Here is a 22,847-nt window from a genome sequence, read left to right on the forward strand (position 1 = left end):
GTAACGTACAAGTTGATTTTACTCCATACAGAATGATCGAAGCAAAGCAATTTTTCGAATGAATTTACAGGGTAGAATCGATCTCCGTCGATTTACTGTAATCTATGCTCGCCTGCAATAGACTATAATTTAATATAATAGCATCTCATTTGTATAACGGAAGATTAAGATGGCGATAGTTCCTTACGAAATTTTATACGTACATATGATCTATAGTTTCGTTTCACTAATGGACCGATTAAACTATCGATAAACGTACCACGTTCGTCGACCTATCGACAGAAAAAAATGGACGATGTGGAAAAAATTCGAGCTAATTGAAAGTCACCTGGCCGTTTTATAGTCTGTTAAACAGTTTGTAGGTGGAAATATAAGCTGAAACCACTTTTACCGGGCATTTCGTTCCGATTTATTCCATGTATTTGTTAGACAGTCGTATCTTGTATGCAAATCAACGGGAGCAACCTTTAGTGGAAAGCGTTCGGCGAGTTTTATTTCTCCAGTTTCATATTTCTGGTTAATGGTTGGTAAAAGTCCGGCACCGAAAATTTATGCGACTTTTGATCCATTAAGCGTCGTTTGCGACGCGTACGAACGGACTAGGGTTAAAACTCTCTCGAAGTGACCACTTTCGCGAGAGTTTGTTGTATCTTGCGAATCTCGACGCCTTTTGCAAATGCTAAAGGAGCAAGGAAACTAGATGATCATTTATTTTGTTCGATAACTATCTCTGGGTTCGATTAAATTTCTGTTATAGAAAGTCTTGTTCTTTATCTTCGATCGAAAATATGTTGCATCAACTGCATCTAAATTATTATTATCAATGATGGTTTAATACTGTGTAGGTAAAGGGGCATAACATGAATTGAGTAGTAAATTATATATTTCAGAATCCTTACTATTCTATAAATTATATAATTATAGTTGAAATTTTCTCTTAGAGTTAGCTCAAATTGGTATTAATTTTAAAATTCAGTGCATTTGCTGTAGTTGATAGCAATTAATGTATTTATTCGATGAGTGGACAACCTTTTGGTATAATGATAAATAATTGGATCGGAGAGTGCAAAACTAAGCGAAAGGATACGTGTGAAGTAACTCCTCAAAGTAATAAAAAAAGGTTTAATTGCAGTTAATTGCAGTTTCCATACAACTGGATTTGCCATAAGTCGTACGATGAATCTCAATATGTAATAGAGAACGTTAGCTTAACATAGTTGGAGCGTAAAGATAAACTTTTTATTACTTCAACTGGTTTGATATTCGTTTCCAAGATTTAATATAACTTTTAGAATTCATATTTCAATCTGGACGTTTAAAAAAATTTCTCCTTTTTTATTTAATTCCAGGAAATATAAAATAATAATAGACCACGGTTTTCCTATAAAAAATTAGACCAATTACCCTGCAATTAAAATCGTATTTGCGATCAGTAATCACCATTTTCTCATCTCGTAAAAAGCATAAGAAATATGCTCTGTACTTTTTCTAAGAAGATACCACGTTTATCCTAATTGGAATTCCAATCACCAGAGCTGTGTGCCAGAGTTAGACAAATCTTTATTCGGACCAACTTCGAAGCGTGTTAACGAAACCTAAATATTTGCTTCGAGTATGAAATATTTGTAGTTTTCGTCGTACGTGTCGAAAAATCGTTTTCGAATCTGTCGAGGCTGTTTTTAAAAATAACAAAATGTCGTTAACGAGACACCATTTTGCCTGCTGCGACTAGAAAGTGTTCCCGATTGCTAACCTCGAGTTAATCCACCGTTACCTATTCATTAAAAGGAGAAAGAAATCATTTCGTTTAGGAACAATGGTTGTCGATCGTTTCCTACGATTCTGTTTCTTCGTTTCATGTTTTCCGAATGACGGAAAATTTCGTACTCGATAAACTTTCATCGATTCGAAATCATTCGTTACGATCATTCCCGATCGACACCCAATACTGCATATTTAATCACTCTGTCGATGATCCAAGGAACGATGATTTTGATCGATCGCGTAATGTCGAGTCGTCGAGCACCGTCGATCATAATTAGTCATTTATGTATTCATTATACGATAAAAGACCATCGTTTATTATAATAACAGTCCGCGAATACGAGGAGAAATTTTCTATCGAATTTATGCGTTTCGAGTTTAATCGTTTCTTATACGGATTTAATCAGAATAGTTGACAGGAACGATCATTTAAATAACTTTGGTTATTGGCAAAATAACGCCCATTACACGTTCTATTCAGCTTTAAATTACATATTCACCGACTATAACATTTATTTTACGAAGTCGATTCTTTATGGGGGTAAATATCTTTTCTGCAACAGAAGATACGATTAATTTGGAACTATTATTTTTTGATTAATTAGATATTTTCAGCTCAGTAATGTAGAAATCTGGGTTGCCACTGTTTAAACAGTGAAAAGTAGGACACTTTGGTACTAAAAAAATGTTACGTAAAATGTCAGGTCAAAATGTACGTCTCATTTTATGGAATGTGGAAATAACTATTCTAATTTTTAAATTTATATTTTTGTTTTTTAACGTGATAAAGTTCCCTCGGTTTATATATTTTTAAAGAAGGTTAGGCAATTTTCTAGGGTATTTACGTATATCCACACGTTTAAATTACAATTATACTTTAATAAGCTCTATGAAACACTTATTTCTGTCCGCATTAATAATAAATATACCTGCAGTCACCGTAACGTTTCAAGCAATTAAAAGAAAGACTAACGGTCTCGTAAGTTGTTCGCTAAACGTTCTATTTCTGCCAGCAGCCATTTATTATTTACTTTAGTCAAAACGAGTTCCACAAACGATGAAACCTTTACACTTAAAATTTTTCTGATTAAAAAGAAAAACTGTTATTCTTTGTCACTGACTCTTTGTTCTCTTTTTGTTTCAGGTAAGTCACGAAAATTAAACATAGTCCAAAGAAATTTTCCATCCCAGGTATTTATCATAATCACATTAAACGATTCGTGCTCCAGTGCACCTATAAAATTTTAAAACACTACAATTGCTACCGTATCTTTCTACAAAATAAAACAAAGTTAGGGGCTCGAAGATGCGGGTAATAATAATATTTTACTAAGTAATTCTAAATATGTCGCGATACGGCTGCAACGGGAATGAAACTTTCGAAAAAGCATTTTTCCGGTGAAAGTGAATTGCTCGAATTGCGCAATCGTTGGACGCGAACGAGGACGAGCAATCATGTCGCGAAGCGCGATATACGTAAACGGTTATTATGGGGAACGATTTTTAAGGCTTTTTTTTTATGTTGCTCCGCGATCGATCGGATGTCGAAAGCGGAACAGATAGATGGAGGAGTACTCGTTTCGATAGATGAGGTGCTTAATTAACGTCTCACTCCTGCCACGATTGCAACAGTTTACAATCACCGATGTAATTGCCACTTTTTTCCCTTCTATTCCTCCCTTTTTCGTAATTGGCGCGAAAAGGAGGAAGTGGCCGGCACCGAACGGCGGAAAAAATAGATAAAACACGGTTATCGGATCGTTTGATAAATGCAGGGAACTTTAATGCATCGTAAATGATAGTTTGTTGGATCGAGAAAAAATGGATTACCCAAGAATGATTGAGTATATAGTCCTTTGTGAGTGCACGATGAACGATAGATTCATCGTACCTATCACCTTCTTAATTTCTGCTTGTGAAATTGTTGAATCATTTGACTCGATCTGCACTTCTTGCGCCGCAATTAACAACATTCTGCCGGGGAACGCGAACGTGATAACTAATTTACTCGGTAAGTCTCGTTTTTTACTTGGATTCCTACGGTGTAACTTTCTGTTTAAAATTTCATCATACCAAAGTGCCTTTCGTTCTAAAGACGAAATCTCAAAGCTCTTGTCGTTAGAGAGTCGAAGAGAAAATAAAAATATTAGATACGGTTTCGAACTCGTTTCTTCGTACTTTCGGAGGCGAATTTTATTAAATTGCTTTTACTCGAAATGGAGGGTGAAAAATTCGTGATTTATTACCAATTCAATCAGAATTCAATGGAGAATAAAGCGTAACAATCAAAGTTCACGGAATAACGAATAAAAATTTTAAGGAAGCAAAAAATAGTTTACGAATGGATCTGAAATTTTTATTCGTTGATCGTGAATTGTAATTTGCTCGACTCTGATGGTAGATTTCTTTTCGAGCTAAACTTACACTATATTTCATAAGAAATTAAATTGATTATAAATCGGATATATTCAGGCGTTGATATTTTATTTCGATTTAATCTTCTCTGGGGTGAACGTTGAATCGGAACTTAAACGTGCGTATAGCATATGTTGAATGTAACATCTTACGCCTGAGGGGGCCATCGTCTGAACTATTACGTGACCGGTCGGCGTAAAGGCCTCTGGTTTTGAAAAATCGCCGGTCGAGTATGTCGAGCTTCGCGGAGAAAAGTACACCTCAACACCGGTTCGATAGCTCGCGATAAGAACTCGTTCGGTGCAAGTTACCTCTTGTAAAATTCCTCCGCAGCCTTAATGTTGTTCCTTTCGCGTTCCAGAACTGAATTTATTCTCGTTCCATTTTTTCTTCCACACGTTTTCAAACTAGTTCCTATCTCTGATTATATTTTAATTATCGCCTCTCCAGTCAATGCTCGTTGGTGCACCTTTTAAACGACGATTCCAAAGGATTGCAGATTCTATTCTGTTGTCACTAACAGTTAAAATACTTCGTTCGTCGATTCCAAATTATCTTCCAAGTAATACTCCCTCGTCTAATTGACGTGTTCCATCCTCGTCTTCTCTTTGGAATCTGTTTCCAATGTGGCTAATTATTGAAGATTAATTCGTTCAGATCGTGGAAGGTCGAGCATCTATTAAAATTGAGACATCATGGAACTTGCTTAGTGGAAGCAATACTCGATGCGAACTCGTTCGTGCAACGTCGCTGCGCAACGATCGTGACTTTGAAATCTCGCGGCTCGTGTGTATCACTTAATGCGGTCTTTAAACGAGTAACTGCATCCAACTCTGACCGACTCATTACAGATAATGCGTGTTAGCGAGCAAGGGAAATACAAATACACGATGATAGTCGTGTTCCGATCGACCGTGGAATTATAACAATTCGAGTCGTTGCTTCGACCAATTTGTTTTGGTACGAACGAAAGAACGCTGGCGAGTGACTGGCGAGATAGACTTGTAACAATATGTCGATCTCGAATCTGTTAAATCGTGTCCCGTGCTCGCGTCATCGAGTTCCTGAAACAACACCGACGGCTGAAAAAGTGTGCCGTAACCCAGATCCGCGATTTCGCCAGGACATTGCAACGTAAATATGGTACCTCGATCCTCTCGAATCATCGTCCGCGTTTGTAAACCAGCAGTCACGGTTCCCCTCGTCGATGGTCACTTTGTTTTCTATTACTATCTGACGACTCAGCAACAATAGAGACCGAGGGATCGATAGAGACCTCAATATAGTCCTCGATCGAAGATAGAGAATAGTAGTTTCATTCACCCACTCGTCTACTAACAAGAAATTGTCTCTTGCAACTATCCTGAACGACAATTTTCGATAGTTAAATGGTTCACCTGTTATTTAACTCCTAATTACACGTTATTTAAAATTTTTACTTCTCTGCTCGAGTTGATTCGAGCATGCTCGTTAAAACGTTTACGGCTTCGCCTATTTTTCGTGTCTGGAAATGTCATCGACATTTTCTCCATTTTTAGCCTGAGAAACAGAAATATCCAACGGTCGCTTTATAGCGCCGCTAATGGCGTCTACGTAATTAAAAGTTTACGAGTAATTTGAAGAAAATCTTGTGAAGTTAAAGCCCCGGTCACCGGTGACCACCGTGGCAGTCTACATACTTAGAGCGTGGATTCGACATTTTTATGTAAACAAGATTCTTGACCGTTTCTGGTTTTGAAAATCCATCGGAACGCAGCGTCGTCTCGCGAAACAGAGAAAGGACCAACGTCGGAGACGAGTCTGGTTCGACCAGTTCTTCGTGAAGAGTGAAAATTTCAACGCCCAATCGCATGGACGAGCAGATTTCGTGCGTTCCAGTTCCACTGTGGCAACGGATGTCGGAGGAAAGCGCCAGCAATCGATAACATCGTCTCGACGCGGCACGACCGGGAAATTCCGATCGCGCGATTTCACTTCGCGAACCACCATCGCGAATTTACGCGACGATATTCGAATAATTGTAAATTATTTTGCAACAGAATCGGTTGGGAATCTTCGTTAAACTTCTTTTGCTTCGACCCTTTACGCTATAATACCGAATCAAACTCATAATACATTGATGATTCTTAAAATGATCATCGTGTCGGGGTTGACACGTTCATTTTTCGTACAACTGAGACGAATTTCCTTGCGTTTCACGTTTTGGTGGGCTCTTGGGATTCTCCAAATTGGATGGGACAGAAACGTTCAATTTACGAATCACACCTGCTCATTTTAAGAATCATGCACCAATTATGATCCAACTACTATGAGAACGAATTATATTTGCAGCGAACTAACTACATTATCGTTTAATATTTGATTCTGAAAAGTTTTTCCAATCGTTTCCTTCGATGCAACTATAAAACAATGGGTCAAGGCTGATCTGATCGGTAATTGTTTTTCGTTGAGCCACGCATCGTTGAATTCTACGCGATGGATGCCCGATCGAAGGCCTTCGTGTCTTCCGGCGGATCCTGCGATCCTCCCGCGACACACCCCCTTCGATAATAGTATCGTTCGTTCATGGTTGCTGAAAGAAATCGAAATTTCGCGAGTCCAACTTCCAAATCAACGAGACGCGAACGTCTCGTATGCTTCGAACAGTAGAAAACTTCAATCTGGAAGAAGCAGTAAAGATATCAGACTGGGATTGTTGCGATGCCTCGAGTCGATTATCCCGCAATTTATTAATTAAAATAAAGATCGTACGAACGAAATCGATAATTGAGCGTCCGTAGAAAGTGAATCCAGGCCGAGTTCGCTTTATCATCGAAAGTAGTAGAAACGCAAATAGATGCACTGGAGCAATTTCGATGGAAAGCGACAGCATCGGTCGTGTTGCTCGCTGTTTAATAATTGCACAGATATGAATAATTCATTGAAAACACGGACGAATCGCGATTAATTCGTAAGTTTGTGCAATTTGAATACAATTATCGAAAATTGGTAGAAAAAAGTGATCGGTAGCTTGCTCCTCGCTGCAATCGGGCATCGATTATTTCTAAACGCAAATTCGATGATGGAATCGATCGAAGAAGCAACAATTTCGCCTTTCGCTCGCCATTAATCTCAAGAGATTAATTCTCTTAGAATCAAAGGCAAACAAGACCAGTGAAAAAAGGTGAAAGAATAGTATTTAACGAATTCTATTTTCAGCACAATGACTCAGTCTCTACGGTTTAAAAAATATCTCGCGTTTTTCGATTGCCCATAGTCGTTCAAAAGGTTGCATAATGAATCAACGCACCGCGGAGTCTTGATGTTATTAATCTTCTCGCGAGTTTTGAATGCATCAAGGAGACGATCTCGCAGCCGATCATTATTCCTCGTACAGTTAACTCAAATTGACCCGCAAAGAAAATGAGTCGAATAATGACAACGCATCGGGGGAGATCCTTGAACAATAAAATTGCCCGGTTGATCCGCGAAACGTTTACTTTTGTAACGTGAGAATGTCTCCTCTGTGGTTTCTATCAATTATTCTCAGTCTGTTAGGCTATAAATGGATGCAAGATTCATTAGCATTGGTCTTGGAGCAATTTCTACTTGTATTAGGAAGAAAGGCATCCTTTTAAAATTGCCTTGGAAATATTATTAACCAGCATAAAATAATTATAAATAAGTTTGACACGACCTCCATAGTAAATTATGAAAAGAAAATGCGAGGAGACATCGAATTAGACACGTAATTGTCCCATTTTCGCCGGTTCACAATTATAGTTGCAACCAGTTCAATTAGACAAATTAGTCTTAATAATCGTAAATCGTGCTACTTCCACGGCCAGCGGCCGCGACGTTTCTCTCGTTTCGCGAAAAATCATTCGACCCATCGAACAATTAGGAGTCAGAAAGTGCCAATAATTCGCGAGTTTAGTGACCGTTCGGAGAAACTAGGCTTTTACCGGATCCCCCATTGAAATTTATCGTTCATTCCTGATGGCTCGCCGCCGAACTGTTTCCGGTTCGTTAAACCGTCCGAAAGGAAGGTTCGTCGATGAAATTTCCACGAAGTTAAATCGTCGAGACGGATCGACGATCGATTCCAGCGACGACCTCGTTCTCACTCGTAAACCGTCTCGACGTTCCATTCTGAATCATTTCGTCGCACTGTCGATTTTATTTCCTCGAAACGGATCCTGAAATTTCATGGGCCACGATGCTCGACTGTTCGTTTTGAAATAAGAATAACAGTGCCTCGTTTGTCGGACGATTTTAATCCAGGTATCGAAGTAAATCTAATACTCCAAGCTGTAACTTGAAGATTTTCCTGGCGGATTGCATAATTATCGAGAACCCGCGATTTTCTCTGCTTAGAGAGTGATGAATTGTCGCGTTAAAACGCATAATTTACTCCATAGGAGGGAAAGGATTAATTGCGACACGGAGGATTCACAGAGTGGTTGGAAATTGTCTTCGGATAGACTTATTCGACGGTTACGTGCTTATTTTCGCTTTTGATCGATTCGTTCTTAGTGTTCCTTTAGGAACGATACACTACGATGAACATCGATGGAGAAACGGCTTTCGTGACTGAGCAACTGGTACTGTTGAGTTGTAATGTTTGTCCGAATGGCTTTACACCTGTCTCGTCCTAGATCTTTCGAACTCCATTTTAAACCGATTCTTTATTGGAACCGCGTTACTCAAACACCGATTCAATCGTGTTTTCCCGAGCACATCTATTCCGTTGCTGCAAAGCAACATTCACGGTACGATATACGAGCGATTTTGAACTATTAAATACATTTAACAATTGAATAATAAATAAAATAATAAAATTCGGTAAGTAGTTCACAGAACGCTTCCAAGTTATCACGATACTAGTCAGTTTCCGACGTCGAGACACGGATTCGAAATTATCGCTGGCACGTGAAATCAGCTGTCCATTGCACTGCACGATGAAATTATTAGTTGGCATGGAAAACTGATAGACGCAACGTTCGACGAAATAATCGAGTCGTGTGCCTTCTCGATCCATAATTCTGAAACATGCAATCCGTCGAGTCCGCGTTTCCTTAGCTTTCGTATTAATTCCAATACTCCTGAAGTCTTCTCTCGGTAAAAGACAGGCGAGTTTCTGATAATTATTCCATCGAAATAGCAAAACACTCTCCACATATATATATTATAAAATCTCTTCAGAAATAGTCTACTAATGAAATTAATTATGTCACTGTCTATCGTTTAAGGTTTGGATCGATGAATTAACTGTCGCTGCTTTTGGTCCAACGCGTTTTCTCTCGTTTCAGAAACAAAGTTGGATTGCTTTTGCGTAAAACTCGAGTTCACCGCGGTTTGCCAAGAAGAGATAAACAACGACATCGACAATAAACAACGACCGTCCTCATTTGGTTTGCTAATTCCTCCCGTCGAGATAATCGAGCCGCGTACGGGGAACACGTGGAACTCGGAAAGTAAAAGCGTAGCGAGACGCGCGAAACACGTTGTGCAAGGCGAGAAGCGAAATAATTTCGGGTTGCCCTCGGTTTCGTTGGGAAAAAGCGCGAGGAAAATTCGCTTGCACCGCGATACCGTTGTCCGTCGAACGTCCTACCTCTCGCAATCGTTGCCATTATTGCGACAGAAGTGTATCGTTCCGTGACAGAGCAGAAGTAAATCGAATTAAAGATCGAGGGAACGCACGGACAATATAAATGATTTAATGGACCGAGCGATAAATATTCATAACGAGGTTACGCGACCCTTCTGATCGAGCCTTGGTATCCGGAGATCGTTGCTCGAACGCCCTTTCGATCATTTTAATACTCGTCAGTGCTTTGTAACAAACTTTATAAAACCTGTTTTGGCATTTGAATTTTTATAACTCGGATTTCGACTTATTTTTGGACTTCTCTACAAACTTAAAATCAAGGTAAAATCTAGTAGAGTTGAACAACAGTCACGGAATCGATTCTATTTCTCTAATCGACGTTACTAATCGCTCAGGTATCCAAGAGTTACTCTATATATTCGCTTCTCTCCGCAACGTTCCCTCGAAATCTATATATACCCGTATCCGTCATGAATCATCGTGCTGACGCAAAAGTTATTGTGATTCAGAACTCCTATCAACGAAAGTAAGCAATTACCAGTTTCCTAGATCGTTGTGGGAAGTAGATTTCTCGGGGATGTTTTACGAACGATAATGGTGTGAAACACAACGTGAATTGGTTTTTAACGAACACCGTGTCTCGTGCAAAACAATCCCCATGATGGGAGGACAGGTTATTCACTATGGAAATTAAACGTTGCGCTGGAGATTTATGGCCGCGATGGAAACGAGATTTCAGCAGTTTATGATACAGTAATTACGATAATGTGTTCATTAGCCACTCTTCGTAATGGTGACCGCATACAATGGAAATTGCAGTTTCTAGTGTACCGTGCGCGAGAAGTTGGCTAGTACTTCGCTCGCCCCGCCCATCTTTCGTCGTTTCGACCAATCAGACGCGCATTCCTCTCGCTAGCCAACTTCTCGCGGACACACAATACAATGATGTTTGTAACAAGGAGGCACACAGTTTGGATTATACGTACGTTCGCCATAACTTCAAACGACAATACGCCGCGGGCCAAGAAGCTTCTAGGATTAGCATACAAATAAATTTAATGGCCGCGGAGAGAAGAGAGGCGTTAGAAATCCTTTCAAGGTCCGACTTTCTAATTCCTCCGGCGTTTTGGCCGTTCGTTACGTTCGCCGGTCGAAACGCGCCGGTTTACAGGGAACGAACTGGTTCGCGTAGGAAAAACGACCCTAAATCGTGCGACTTTTATTACATAAAACGCACGAGGGGGTCAAAGTGGCCGCCATTGGTGACTTAATGGACCGGCGAGTCGGTTTAAAAGTGAAACGTTCCCGAAAGAGAGCGAGCGTGTTTTGCCAACGAAAGTTACAGTAATTGGATCCTTTCGTTATTAATATCGTAACTTTGTTTCGCTTTATAGCTGCTTCGAAACGCAAGGAAACGGCCCCAAAGTACCGAGAACCCGGAACTAGCGGATATTAACACCTTATTAACGGTTTTAATGTCGCGGTCGTAAACGCTGAACACCGGTTACCATAAACCCAGAAACTTTATTGCTCGTTGCTGGTCATCGATTAATTTTATTCGAATTAGGTTCCATTTCCCTGGCTCGCGAGAACCTATATCAACGTCCACTTTTCTTTTCTCCCGAGACAGTTCTCTTATCGATCCGAAGTAGCGAACTCGAACGATGCTTGAACCCGGCAATTAGGGTAATTGCACTGGTAGTTGGCAGCGGGTAGTTTTCAGTGGTAAAAAAATTGTAAAAGTCACTATTATAAGGTGTCAATTCTAACGAAACACGGTTTGGTGACAGGTTCGGTCGGCTGTCAGTTCCTACTCAAAAATACAGAGATAAATAGTAGCTTACTTTTCTTGCACGTGTTTAATTGTACTTTGAATTAAAATACCATGTTAGTTCGGTTCTTGAAAATAATGGGTTCGTTTTACGATACGTGCCGCCTACTCTCTTAGCGTGTTTCTCACAGAAAGTGTCAACCAGACTGCAACTTTCGTTGGTTTAACCAACCATTGAAACAATTTTTAAACTCGAGTACAAATTAGATAATGCTTTTGTATTCGTTCTCGATGAAAGTAATTTAATCACCGTGAAGATGTAAACGTCGAGAGGAAGACTAATGGGTTTTTAACGAACGTTTCCACTTTCGTTCGAGATTCAGAAATTTCGATAAGCGTTGAACATGAAATGTAACGATAAAAATAAGAATAAAAATCCAAAACTTGACCACGCGTTGCGTGCCACTTTAAAATTACGGTATTCGTAGCGATTTCAAAATCGGCTCGTGCCGTGACGCACATGCTCTACCGGTGACATTTATGGAGACTCGACCACATTGATCGTATCGGATATCCATATTTTTTTCGTGACACCGTGGAATGTCATTAATCGCTGACAAATGTTGAGCACCGAGCCCCCGTTTGTCCGTCGGCGTGGAATCGACTAACGAGCCGGTCGTTATTTCGTTTTCAGCAAGAACCGAGGCCGGAGCTGGACGTCAGCAACGGAAGCAGCAACGGCGGTAGACCGAGATTCGTGCCTGTCACGGCTCTCGAGGACGTGCAGGCTGTCCGGTGCGCCGAATTTCACCCCCATGGGAAACTCTACGCCGTGGGATCGAACTCCAAGACCCTTAGAATATGCTCCTATCCAAAGCTCCACGATGTCAGGTGAGAATAAATCTTTTTAGCAGAGTCAGTGCGTTGATAGATACTATTTTATGATTACAATCACTTTTGGTGAACAGACATTCCCCTGAAATTCTACACACTTTCGAGAAAAAAATTTATTACTCAAAATCTAATGTGGAGTTCCCCCAAATTTCGTGGCGACTCTTTGAAACATCATAACTTCTGAACGGATTGAAGGATTTTAATGTTTCAAAGTGCAAACGACGCGTATTTTAGTGAAGAATATATAGAAATTCTAACAATCTTGAAAAAGTTGTTCCTTGACCCCGTAAAGTGAGAAAACCCCCATAAAAGTGATCCAATTTTCAAACGTCCATAACTCCTATAATAGTGAGCGTATCTCATTGAAATTTAGTAGGGAAGTAGAGCTCATGGATACCTACAGAAAAGTATTAAACAACCTTTCTGTACCAGCCAACCAAAATTACTAGAAATCAAGAATGAATTTTTAAGAAAAATCGACAGGGGGTAGGTGCTTAAATTTCTCGACGAAAAAAAAAATTTCAACTCGTTCTAAAAAAATTATTTTCAGTTGCAAAGGTCAATTATAATCATTTTTGGTTATTAGACATACCCCCGAAATCCTACCTACTTTCGAGGAAAAAATTCGAGTATGTAGACAAATTTTTCGACAAAATTGAAAAATTTAAAATCATTCTAAAAAAATTATTTTCGTTTATGGGGGTCAATTACAATCATTTTTAGATAATATAGTGTAAAACTTACTCCATCGGTTATATAAACTTAACGTTCTATTTCCTTACTCCGACACACTTGACTCTCCGTTGTGCATGGTGAAGGTTTTACTTCCTACATTTATTTCTTTTCGCCTGGAATATATAATTTATGCTGCAATTCTCACCTTCTCGGGATCCTATCTCAAAGTCGATCAGATTCTGTATCTCTATTGTGCTCCAATTTCTGACTGCTCGTAAGTTCTAACTCGAAGCTGCTGTTATCAGGAAATCTAACGCACCGGATGCAGAGATTTCTGATTTTACGTTCACCGATCACCACTGACACTCGATCTACCACGCGACCTGCAGCGATTTCATTACGGTTCGCGTTTCTGACAGTTCCTTTCGCGCTGATTGCCAACGGGAATCGCGAAAAAAGTCTCCTCAGCCACCGACATACGCTTTCATACGTTTCCGGCAAGAATCGGCCCAGATCAAAAGGCAGAAAGCCGTTTTTGCGTCGAGTCACGATCGAAATTTTAAATAACGAAGACAAATGCATTAGGATCGAACGAAATTTTATGGAAAGATTTAAGATATAATATTGCAAGATAAAACCCCTATAAAAAGTACCAAAGCAAATCCTTTAAGCGTGAATACGTATATCAACGTGTTCGACTCGGTTTCCAATACTAACAATTAAAACTTTTATTTTATTTTCCTTTCTCCGTTATTGCTGCGTTAAATTTATTGGATTGCACACGACGGGTGCAATCTTCGTGATAAGTAGGTCGAACGAGTTTATATTTGAAAACTAGCAACCATAGGCGCCGCGCTTACGAACCTCCTAACTCAACGTTTAGACAGAATACTTCGTAGCAGAGATCCTTGTCGTGAAATCAGAAAAGTGTTAATCGAACAAAAAGTAGAGCGGTCTAGCAACGTTGTGAAAATTTATGGCGACAGAACACGCGTTAAGCTGTCGTTCGTCGTTCCTTTTCGTTCGAAATGCTGCAATAATTTATCGTTCGCGATTACTCGTTATTACTCGTTAATTATTCACATCCTTTAAAATTCTGACTAGAAAAAGTCAAAGTATTCGATTTATGAAGCACCCTTATCGTAGCTCCGCCATATCGAGTTTAATATTCAAAAGTGGAATTAAAAGATTGCTGGCTCCAACGATAGCGATTCTAATTATCGGGATTACTTTTCGAGAATCAATTCTAAACGCAATTATAAAGTGATTAATTACTGGCCAGCTCTGTTGTCGAGGCACATTTTGCGCCGACCGGACTAATTTTACGCAAGCGTGCTGACTTAACGAACGGCGAAGGCCTTCATACCAAACGGAGCATTCCTGAATACACGAGCATCGCGTATGCTCCTGGCGATTCTTTTATTGCTCGCCACCGCGATTCCAACGAAACCATCTTCCTCTTTCGTTATCTTAAACAGGTTTCGAGCGATGTTACCTCCGAACCGTGAAGTCGTCATCCCCCGTGGCTGCACTTTGCCTGGCCTTTGCTTCTATTCCTAAGTAACGAGACTTCTTTCCTATCGCGATACTCGATAAGCCACTGTCGCGTGTTAATGGACTTGGCACATAAATGTCAGACCACGTTGAATTAAGATTAACTCGATCCAAAGAAATTTATTGGAAAATCTAGACACCGTTTTTTGCGACTAATACTCGGCACACTCGTTACGTTTGATCAAGAACGAAAGGAATCAGCAAATAGAATTACGTTCGGGTAAATTGAAAACCGATCCTTGATGAATCTGCCATGTTCCATCAAAGTGACAAATGGTAAAACAAAAGTGAATTTCGTGAAAGTTACTGCCAGAAGGTCTTTATATTTTTACTCATTTCTAATTGATTTAAACGTAAGATATTTTTTATTTTGATATGGAACAATTTTCTTGTAGGATTCTTTATAACCGGACGTAGAATGAAGTAACTGGAAGTTTTTACAGTTATGTGGTTTCTAGTCGAAAGGGAAAGGGAACACGCGTGCGATCAGATCGTAAATCACGAACGGACATATAATTATGTGTGTTATTTTTCGGAATTAGGCGTCCGCAAAAAAAGAAAGTAATTTTCGTTATTCTATCTAACGGTACGTATCTGCAAATTGTGCAATCCTACCGACGCGAGAACGAATAGCGTGGAAGTATGATATTGAAAACCCTTTTGACAGAAGATCAGATATGATCGAGTGCTTGTACACCCCGTCGAAATTATGACGGATATGATCTCTGCTTTTACGATAGCCATAAATAAAATGACGTGCTTTCCAACACGAGGCGCGTTACATTTAAAATTAATATTTACGTCGAGGTGAAAGTCCTGGACTGATGGCGGAACGAGGCAGACTTACGATCAGGATTATTGTAATTTTCGACAAAGGTATCAATCCGATGCAATATGAGATAATTGAAAGGTAAAATCCAATTCCAGTCGGTCTTTTCCGTTCTTGAGATCAGAAGTTGCAACAGACTGTGTACAGTTCGTTCGTTAAAATTCTTTTCAGTGTTGGCTTTAGGTATCGAATCGATGGTAAATAATAGTGATCGCGACGTACGTAAATTTCTATCGTGCACAGCTCTTAAATTGCAGGAAGTGATTTTTTGTAACGCGCGGTTACGCCAGAAACGGGCGTCAAAGGCAAGGTTCCCGCGGACTCCGCCATTAAAACGTCGAGTCGCTCAATTACGATCTATTGGAAATCGTTTGTCTTGTCTGGAAGCTGAGATCGAACTTACGGTTGGTTAATGCCAACCTTCGAGAAATCGATCGCTCGAACGATCGTTTTTCCTCCCTCGACGCGGTAAACGAGATCGACACGAGTATATTCACTGGCTTATCTTTTCGTGGTCGACCACAATCGTTAAGGAAACTACGAGGGAAAACGCCGAGGAATCGGATAGATCAGCAAGTTAAATAATGATCCCTGGGCACGATTGGGTCGTCGATTTATGGCAACCGTCCACGAAAATTCTTTATAGCGGTACGACTACTATTTGACGTTTCCATTTTCCTTAAAAAAAACGTTGGATTCACTCTGTAACTTCACATTTAAGGAAAAAAGAAAATTTAACTCAAACTTATCGAATATAGAAATTTTCTTTTTTTTTTGCAAGGTTCCAAAAAATTTGAATAAAATCTATTGTACTAAAAATTGCAAAACACTTTTGAAAATTGATCAGATATGCTTGCAATTGACTGATCGCGAGTGGAATCGTCGAACAGAGAGACAAAGCGTCCCTGTCGAATGGAACGAGGTTCGGACCGCGAGAAATCCGTCGTTTTGGATTCATCCATCAAGTTATTCGTGTTTTCCTACTCTTGCCTACGCGCGGTCTTTGCAACGACGACCGTTTCATTCCATTCCCGTGTAAATTGGCTCCGTGGAACGCGATAAACGCGCGGTCGCCTGACAGCGAGTGATTGATAAGCGAGAGAGTGGCTCTTCATTTGTCGCCGAGCGTCTCGTGGAACTGTATCGCCAAGCCCAACGGTTCGTTGTTTGCTTCTCGGCGACGTTCGCACTCTTACCTGTCAACTTTCGAAAAAACGAGGATCGTCGAAAATTGCTGGCCGCGACCAACGACAACCGGGGATCCCCGCCTCGGAAATTGCACGTCGATAGGAGTTACTTTGATCTCGTTTTAATCGTTTACGCGTTAGAAATTCGCTTCTCCAACGTGTTTTATTCATTTGTTTTACGCATTCGGCGCACGCGCGTGTAACGATGATCTATAGAAAAAATAAAGATTCGTAGAAAGTACACGCGTAGCAATAAAAAAGTGAGGAATGAGATTTAAAGCGTATAAGGAGCGAAAGTGCAGTATAAATATTGCTTGAAATTTGATATTTCTACTTGAAGTTTAGACACAAACTTCTTATCCGAATTAACTCGGTGGGAATTAAGCTGTTAAGAATAGGAAAACACGCTGAGCGCCAAAGACTCGTTAGATGGATTTTTATAAGGCAAGTGAAAGGTGAATATTAGATTTTCCGATGGCTATCTTCCCTCGAAGTAATTAAGATCGCCGATGTTTTTCAAGTAGAATTATATGCTTTTTCTTTTACGTAGAACTAGAGATATTATCTGAATTCGTAAATCCATTTGGACACTTTTACATTATATACGATTAACAAGATTGGATTTTCCAGCGATATCTTTAATGATAATCTTTACAAGCGTGAAATTCCAAAGCTAATCGTATTTTCTCCGTAATTATGCTATCGTTAGAACCGCCAAAGCTTCCCCTTTAAAATGGTTGTTGGTTTATATGGATTCGACTTTCCGTTTTGGAGATATCGTAATTTAAATGAAGGGGTAATTTTTAGGTCTATCACAGCGTATTAAAAATACTAAAACTTTAGACGCGTGCAGTTCCGAAACTACTAGTGTTTCATCCATTATTGAGCCACCGTTGGCAGCGGTGAAGCTTCCTCTTTGTAATGGTTTTTGTTTTATATGGATTCGACTTTCCGTTTTCGAGATATCGTAATTTATGTAAAAGGTAATTTTTCTTAACTCGACTATCTCTGTCTTCGTCTGACGCGTCGGACCTCTCACTCGCACGTGCGTCGTGTTGACCTACCCTACGAACGTGACTGTCGTGACCTAGTTCCGCGTAGTGTTTCCAAGAATTTACTACGCGCTACTATGAAGGCACGCGCGGTCATTCACCTCGCGTCAATGAAACGTAAACAAACGCTTCGGACCCTTGTATCTCCGGAACTAATAAAGCTATCGACTTTTTCGACCGCTCGTTTTAAAGGGCATTTCATCCCCTACCTAATGATCATATCACCTACTATAATTTTTGCTATCTTCTATGTTTATTTTGATATTTACTTTGACGCTACATACCCAAAGAGGTTTCAACAATTCCTATCGATTATACGACTGGTGTGCGATGAAATTCGATTATAAGTCGATCATTTAATTGAAAATTAATTTATATTTGTGTACAGGATGTTTGTGTAATTACTATCTTTGACTTGAAAAAAAATTCGTTTTCAAGGGCGTTTTATCTTCTATACTATATAAAAATCAATTGTTCAAAAGGCTTAACGTATCACTTGTGTTGATTGACCATTGTTTACTCTTCTTGTCGAGTAGCATAAGTCCTCAAATTCTTGAAACACTTTTCTTTAACACCCTGAATATCTCTCAGGAATAAATCGTTTATAAAATGGTCCTCCAGCTCGTTATTAATGTACTCTCTTCCAATTTTTCTCTAATATTTTATATTTTCATTGATTTCACTCTTAAGGCGATTTCTTCCGGTGGTGGCGTTAATCGTTCGCCGCGCAGGGAAAGTAAAATAGATCGATTCTAATGAAACTAGAGCCGATCTAGAACTCCTCCGGAACGCGATCGTGGCTGACCAATAATTTTGATCACGCGATGCTCGCGTTTCCACGGAAGAAAGCGATCGAATGGCCAGAAATCGCGAGAAAGAACGATCGCTGCAGGCTCGATCGACGAACGGGATCCGCCGCTCCGGCTGGGAAAACTCGCGGCTAATTAAATTCTACGCAAAAACGAGCAGCCGGTGTGAAAGCGGCGTTGCTTCTCTTTAAAGTCCTATCGACGATCCTCTCCCTCGTTTCCACGGCCGAAACGCGATCCCCCGTTGCCTGCTCGCATCCTCCGTGTTTTAATTAGGGCCGAGGCGCAGCCACGGCGACCTGGGAACGTCACAGAAATCGAGGCTGATGGAAAGCAACGCATGAGAAACGACCGGGGTTCTCTTTGCGCGGGAGAGATCGACGCCAGTGAAACTGTTTTGGCCGGCAAAGTTGCGTTTTAATAAATACCAACTCGAAAGAAATCGAAAATGGTGGAAGTAAAAATACTATATTATAAATTTGAACATTGAGCAACGTTGAAAGCTGTGATGATAAAACTGTAACCTGTCATCCGCGCGCCGAATTAATAGCTCTGTTCTTCTGCGGTTGGTTTTGCAATTCTACAGGATGAAGTTCCACTTAAACGGATTCCTTTCTTGTAATATCCGCGATGAGTTTGATTAAATCTTTTAACACACGTGTCAGCCACGATCCATAACAAGTAAGTTATGAGCGTAAGGCACGTCGCAAAGAAACGACGCCCGGGTCGCACTGTCTTCGTCGCTAAGTGCATCGTAAATTCATGGTAAATATTGCTTGTTCTTACGAAAAAACTTGCAACCGACGAAGACGGTGCATCCGATGACGGCTTTTCTTCGCGACATTCCACGCATTCTTGGACTAGTTGTTATGGATCTCGGCTGACACATACGTTACAAGATTGGATCAATCTCGACGTGGATATTGTCGATAACGCGACAAGAACGGAATTCCGACCCGCTTGTAAAAGTTATGATGTTCTTTCTCGACACATCGATAACACGTTTCTGTAGAACTTCATACTGTGTACAGTTATTCCCTGAATTACGTAAAGATATAATACTTGCTGTATAATTCACAGTGAAAACGTACGAAATCAATTTTTACAGGATAATACATATTTTTGTGTGATTTTCATACGCTTAGCAATTGTCACCGTGCTTTTTAGTTTTCGTAATGTATGCCCGCTTTCCTTCTTTAATGATATGGTTTTCTTAGAAACTTTGACTCGTGAAAAATATAGCAACATTGTATTAATCATTTCCGAGTTACGTAAAATTTACTTACGTATGGATCTTCGGAAAACATATCTCTTACGTAAGCAGAGGGGTGACCGTAATTACAAAATCGAACGGTGAGAAGGACTAGGCTATTAATTTGACACACCAATGATAGATTACAGTCACGTAATGATGGTCTTTAGCACAAGTTTCTACGTATGATTTTACACTGTTTATTAATGTAACGTTTTTACGGTCGTCACTTTGACGTAATCGCTTGAACCGAGGATAATTTAAATTTATAATAACAACGAACTTGTTTATTACCAAAAATAACAAAAATCGAACCATTTAGGTAACGTAATTTATACTGTGCTTGATCAGCTATTTTTAGGATTTATTTTTCATAACAAGCTATATTCACCACCGATTTATATTAATAACTGGTAGAATTTTTCTGTGTATAGTAGCTGGAAACTACTTTTGACTGTTTCCACGATTATCTATCGCATAACTTAATAGCTAATAGCAATAAAAGATGGGTTTCAATTTTTCACAATTCCTTACAATATCCAGATTCTGGATTAAAAATTCTGCACAGTAGTTCATTAGATTCACTAATTATCCAGATAAAATTGCACTCGTTCAACGCGAAATATAGTTTTATCGTACAATTTAGATCGTAATTTTGATCGAACGAATAACTGGTCGATTTCGCAGGTGAAAACTTTTCCCGTTGCTCTGGAATTATCTTCCATTAATTTACCTTGAAATTTGTGGTATCGAGATGGAAAGTCGAGTCGAAAAGCAAGAAAAAGTGAAACAATTCGCGGGCAGGCTGGCCGACGCGAGGTCGTTGCGTGATTCCGTTTAGTTGTTTTAGCGATAGTTGCTCGGTGGAATGGAACAAACGTTGCTCGATCGTCGATCGAAAAAGCAATGTTATGCCAGAAAACCGTTAACGTCTATTGGATTTTCTTTTGCAGGGAGGATCATCAGACGTATCAGCCCACGGTTCTCTTCAAGAGAACGAAACACCACAAGGGCTCGATATATTGCCTCGCATGGACGCCAGATGGGCAGCTGATGGCAACCGGAAGTAACGACAAGACTGTCAAACTGATGCGTTTCAACGCAGACACGTCGAATCTCGAAGGTAAAGAAACGTTCCAACACTGATTCAGCAAAGTCTTTAACACGATCGACTGTCAAACTGATTGTAAAAAAATTTCCCTGAGAAGTCCTGCGATTTTGTATTTACCATTTAATCACGACAACCTTGATTAACACGATCCCGATACACCTGTAAGACTTTGCTCTTTGCTTCGAAAATTGTAACACCGTGAAGGAACCAGCTATTTGACACGCTGTTATTTATTGTAACTTTCGTACGACCGCTCGACGTTAAACGCTGATATCACGAAAGAGTGTTACGCGTAGCAGCATGACTCGTGGTACGTGTCCGTTACGATGGAATAATCAGCGATTAAGTAATCACGATTCAGCGCAACGTAAAGGTAGCAATACACGCGACACATTTCTACGGGCGCTAGCATGCAGAATTCTACCACTTCCCCTACTCGTAATTATCCAACGCGAAAGGTAATATGTACTTTAGAATAACGAGACCGTCATGACCTCACAAAATTACAAGCGCCAAGTTCTCGCAGGCACGTTTCGGGACGGTCGTTAATTTTCAACAATTTCCTACTCGTCGCTGAAATTGTTTCGCGCGATCCTTACGTAATAAAATTTCTTCAAAAATCTCTCTTAACGACACTTTCTTGGTCAAGTTACTTTTCGACTCGAATGTTATTTTTAACGAGCAATATAAAATACACTCTTACAGTAGAAGGTAGATATTACGAAACTGTGAAACAAATGACCAAAAACGCACAATAAACGCCTAGTCTTGTCCCAATTATAATTAGAAAATTGAATTCAATGAAAAGGACGTTCTTATCAAAGAATTTTTGTATAGAATGGGTCCCACGTCCGAATTTTGCAGTTGGTCCTTAAAAATTTGTAGGTCGGGTCTTCATAACCGTACGTTTGTTTTAGGTCAAGAGGTCGAGCTTACGATGCACGACGGCACAGTGCGCGATTTATGCTTCCTCGAAGACACCTCAAACAAGTCGAGTTTGTTGATCAGTGGAGGCGCTGGTGATTGCAAGATATACGTCACCGATTGCGCGACGGGAACACCCTTCCAGGCTCTGAGCGGTCACAGTGGCCACGTTCTCACCCTCTACAACTGGGGTGGAGCGATGTTCGTGAGCGGGTCGCAAGACAAAACCGTCAGATTTTGGGATCTGAGAACGAGGGGGTGCGTCAATATGGTCACACCGGCGACAGTACCTGGCAGCAGGGTTAGTTTAGCTCCCTCTAAAGTACATCATGATTCCTTACTCTCCAACGTAACTAATCGCCAAGTGGTACGAATGCAGTTTCGTAAATAATTGTAATAGTTAATATTTAACTTACCTCGACTCAACGTGAAACATCGTTTTTCAAAGGGTGAAAAGAAAAGATGTTCTTTAATAATTTTTTGCAAGATCTACGCACACGCGAATAATTAGAGATTTTAACCTAAGATCGTGGAGCATATTTACTACCCTTAGAAAATTTTTAATATCGAAGATACGAATACCTAAGCAAAAGGTGTTTTCAATTTGGTACCACTTGGTCTCTCAGTCTTTTAGATCAGGCTTGTTCACGATAATGGAGACAAATTGGCCTTAATGTAACGAAGTAAGTGTAATTGCCTCTGCGGCGTCGAGGTTGCGACTCTTGGTTTCGTTTCTAGAAAATGAACGGAGCAAACGTAGCCCCAGCTGTGTTCTAGATCTCTGAAACAACTTTCAGACGATGATACGCGTTTCAATGAAGTCAATTGTTAATGTCATTACTTGACCTTGAAGTACTTTGTATGGATAGGAGATTTAAGTGACTCCCCAAACAAATGGATATAGAATATTTCACGAGAAACATTTTTGAATATCTTTCGTAATTTAAGAGGCATTTATAAAATGGTTGGCTCCGACAGGCGAGGTGATTTCTCCTTTAGCCTTAATCCTACCAGGAT

The 22,847-nt window shown here is 40.0% G+C and overlaps 1 protein-coding gene across 5 annotated transcripts in view; it reads left to right on the forward strand.

Moving 5' to 3' along the window:
• The window catches only part of LOC122395420 (WD repeat-containing protein 47), a 99,721-nt gene that overhangs the window by 71,084 nt on the left and 5,790 nt on the right, over positions 1-22,847 (forward strand). For all 5 annotated transcript variants that reach the window (XM_043392979.1, XM_043392982.1, XM_043392980.1 and 2 more), the window contains 3 exons: positions 12,238-12,434; positions 20,749-20,918; positions 21,824-22,131. In XM_043392979.1, coding sequence (XP_043248914.1) covers positions 12,238-12,434; positions 20,749-20,918; positions 21,824-22,131 — 675 coding nt within the window. The remainder of the gene's footprint in view (positions 1-12,237; positions 12,435-20,748; positions 20,919-21,823; positions 22,132-22,847) is intronic.

Source organism: Colletes gigas, unplaced genomic scaffold (assembly GCF_013123115.1).
Source record: "Colletes gigas isolate AHSC1104 unplaced genomic scaffold, ASM1312311v1 Colletes_gigas_Sc00005, whole genome shotgun sequence".
In the NCBI taxonomy this organism is placed as follows: Eukaryota; Metazoa; Arthropoda; class Insecta; order Hymenoptera; family Colletidae; genus Colletes; species Colletes gigas.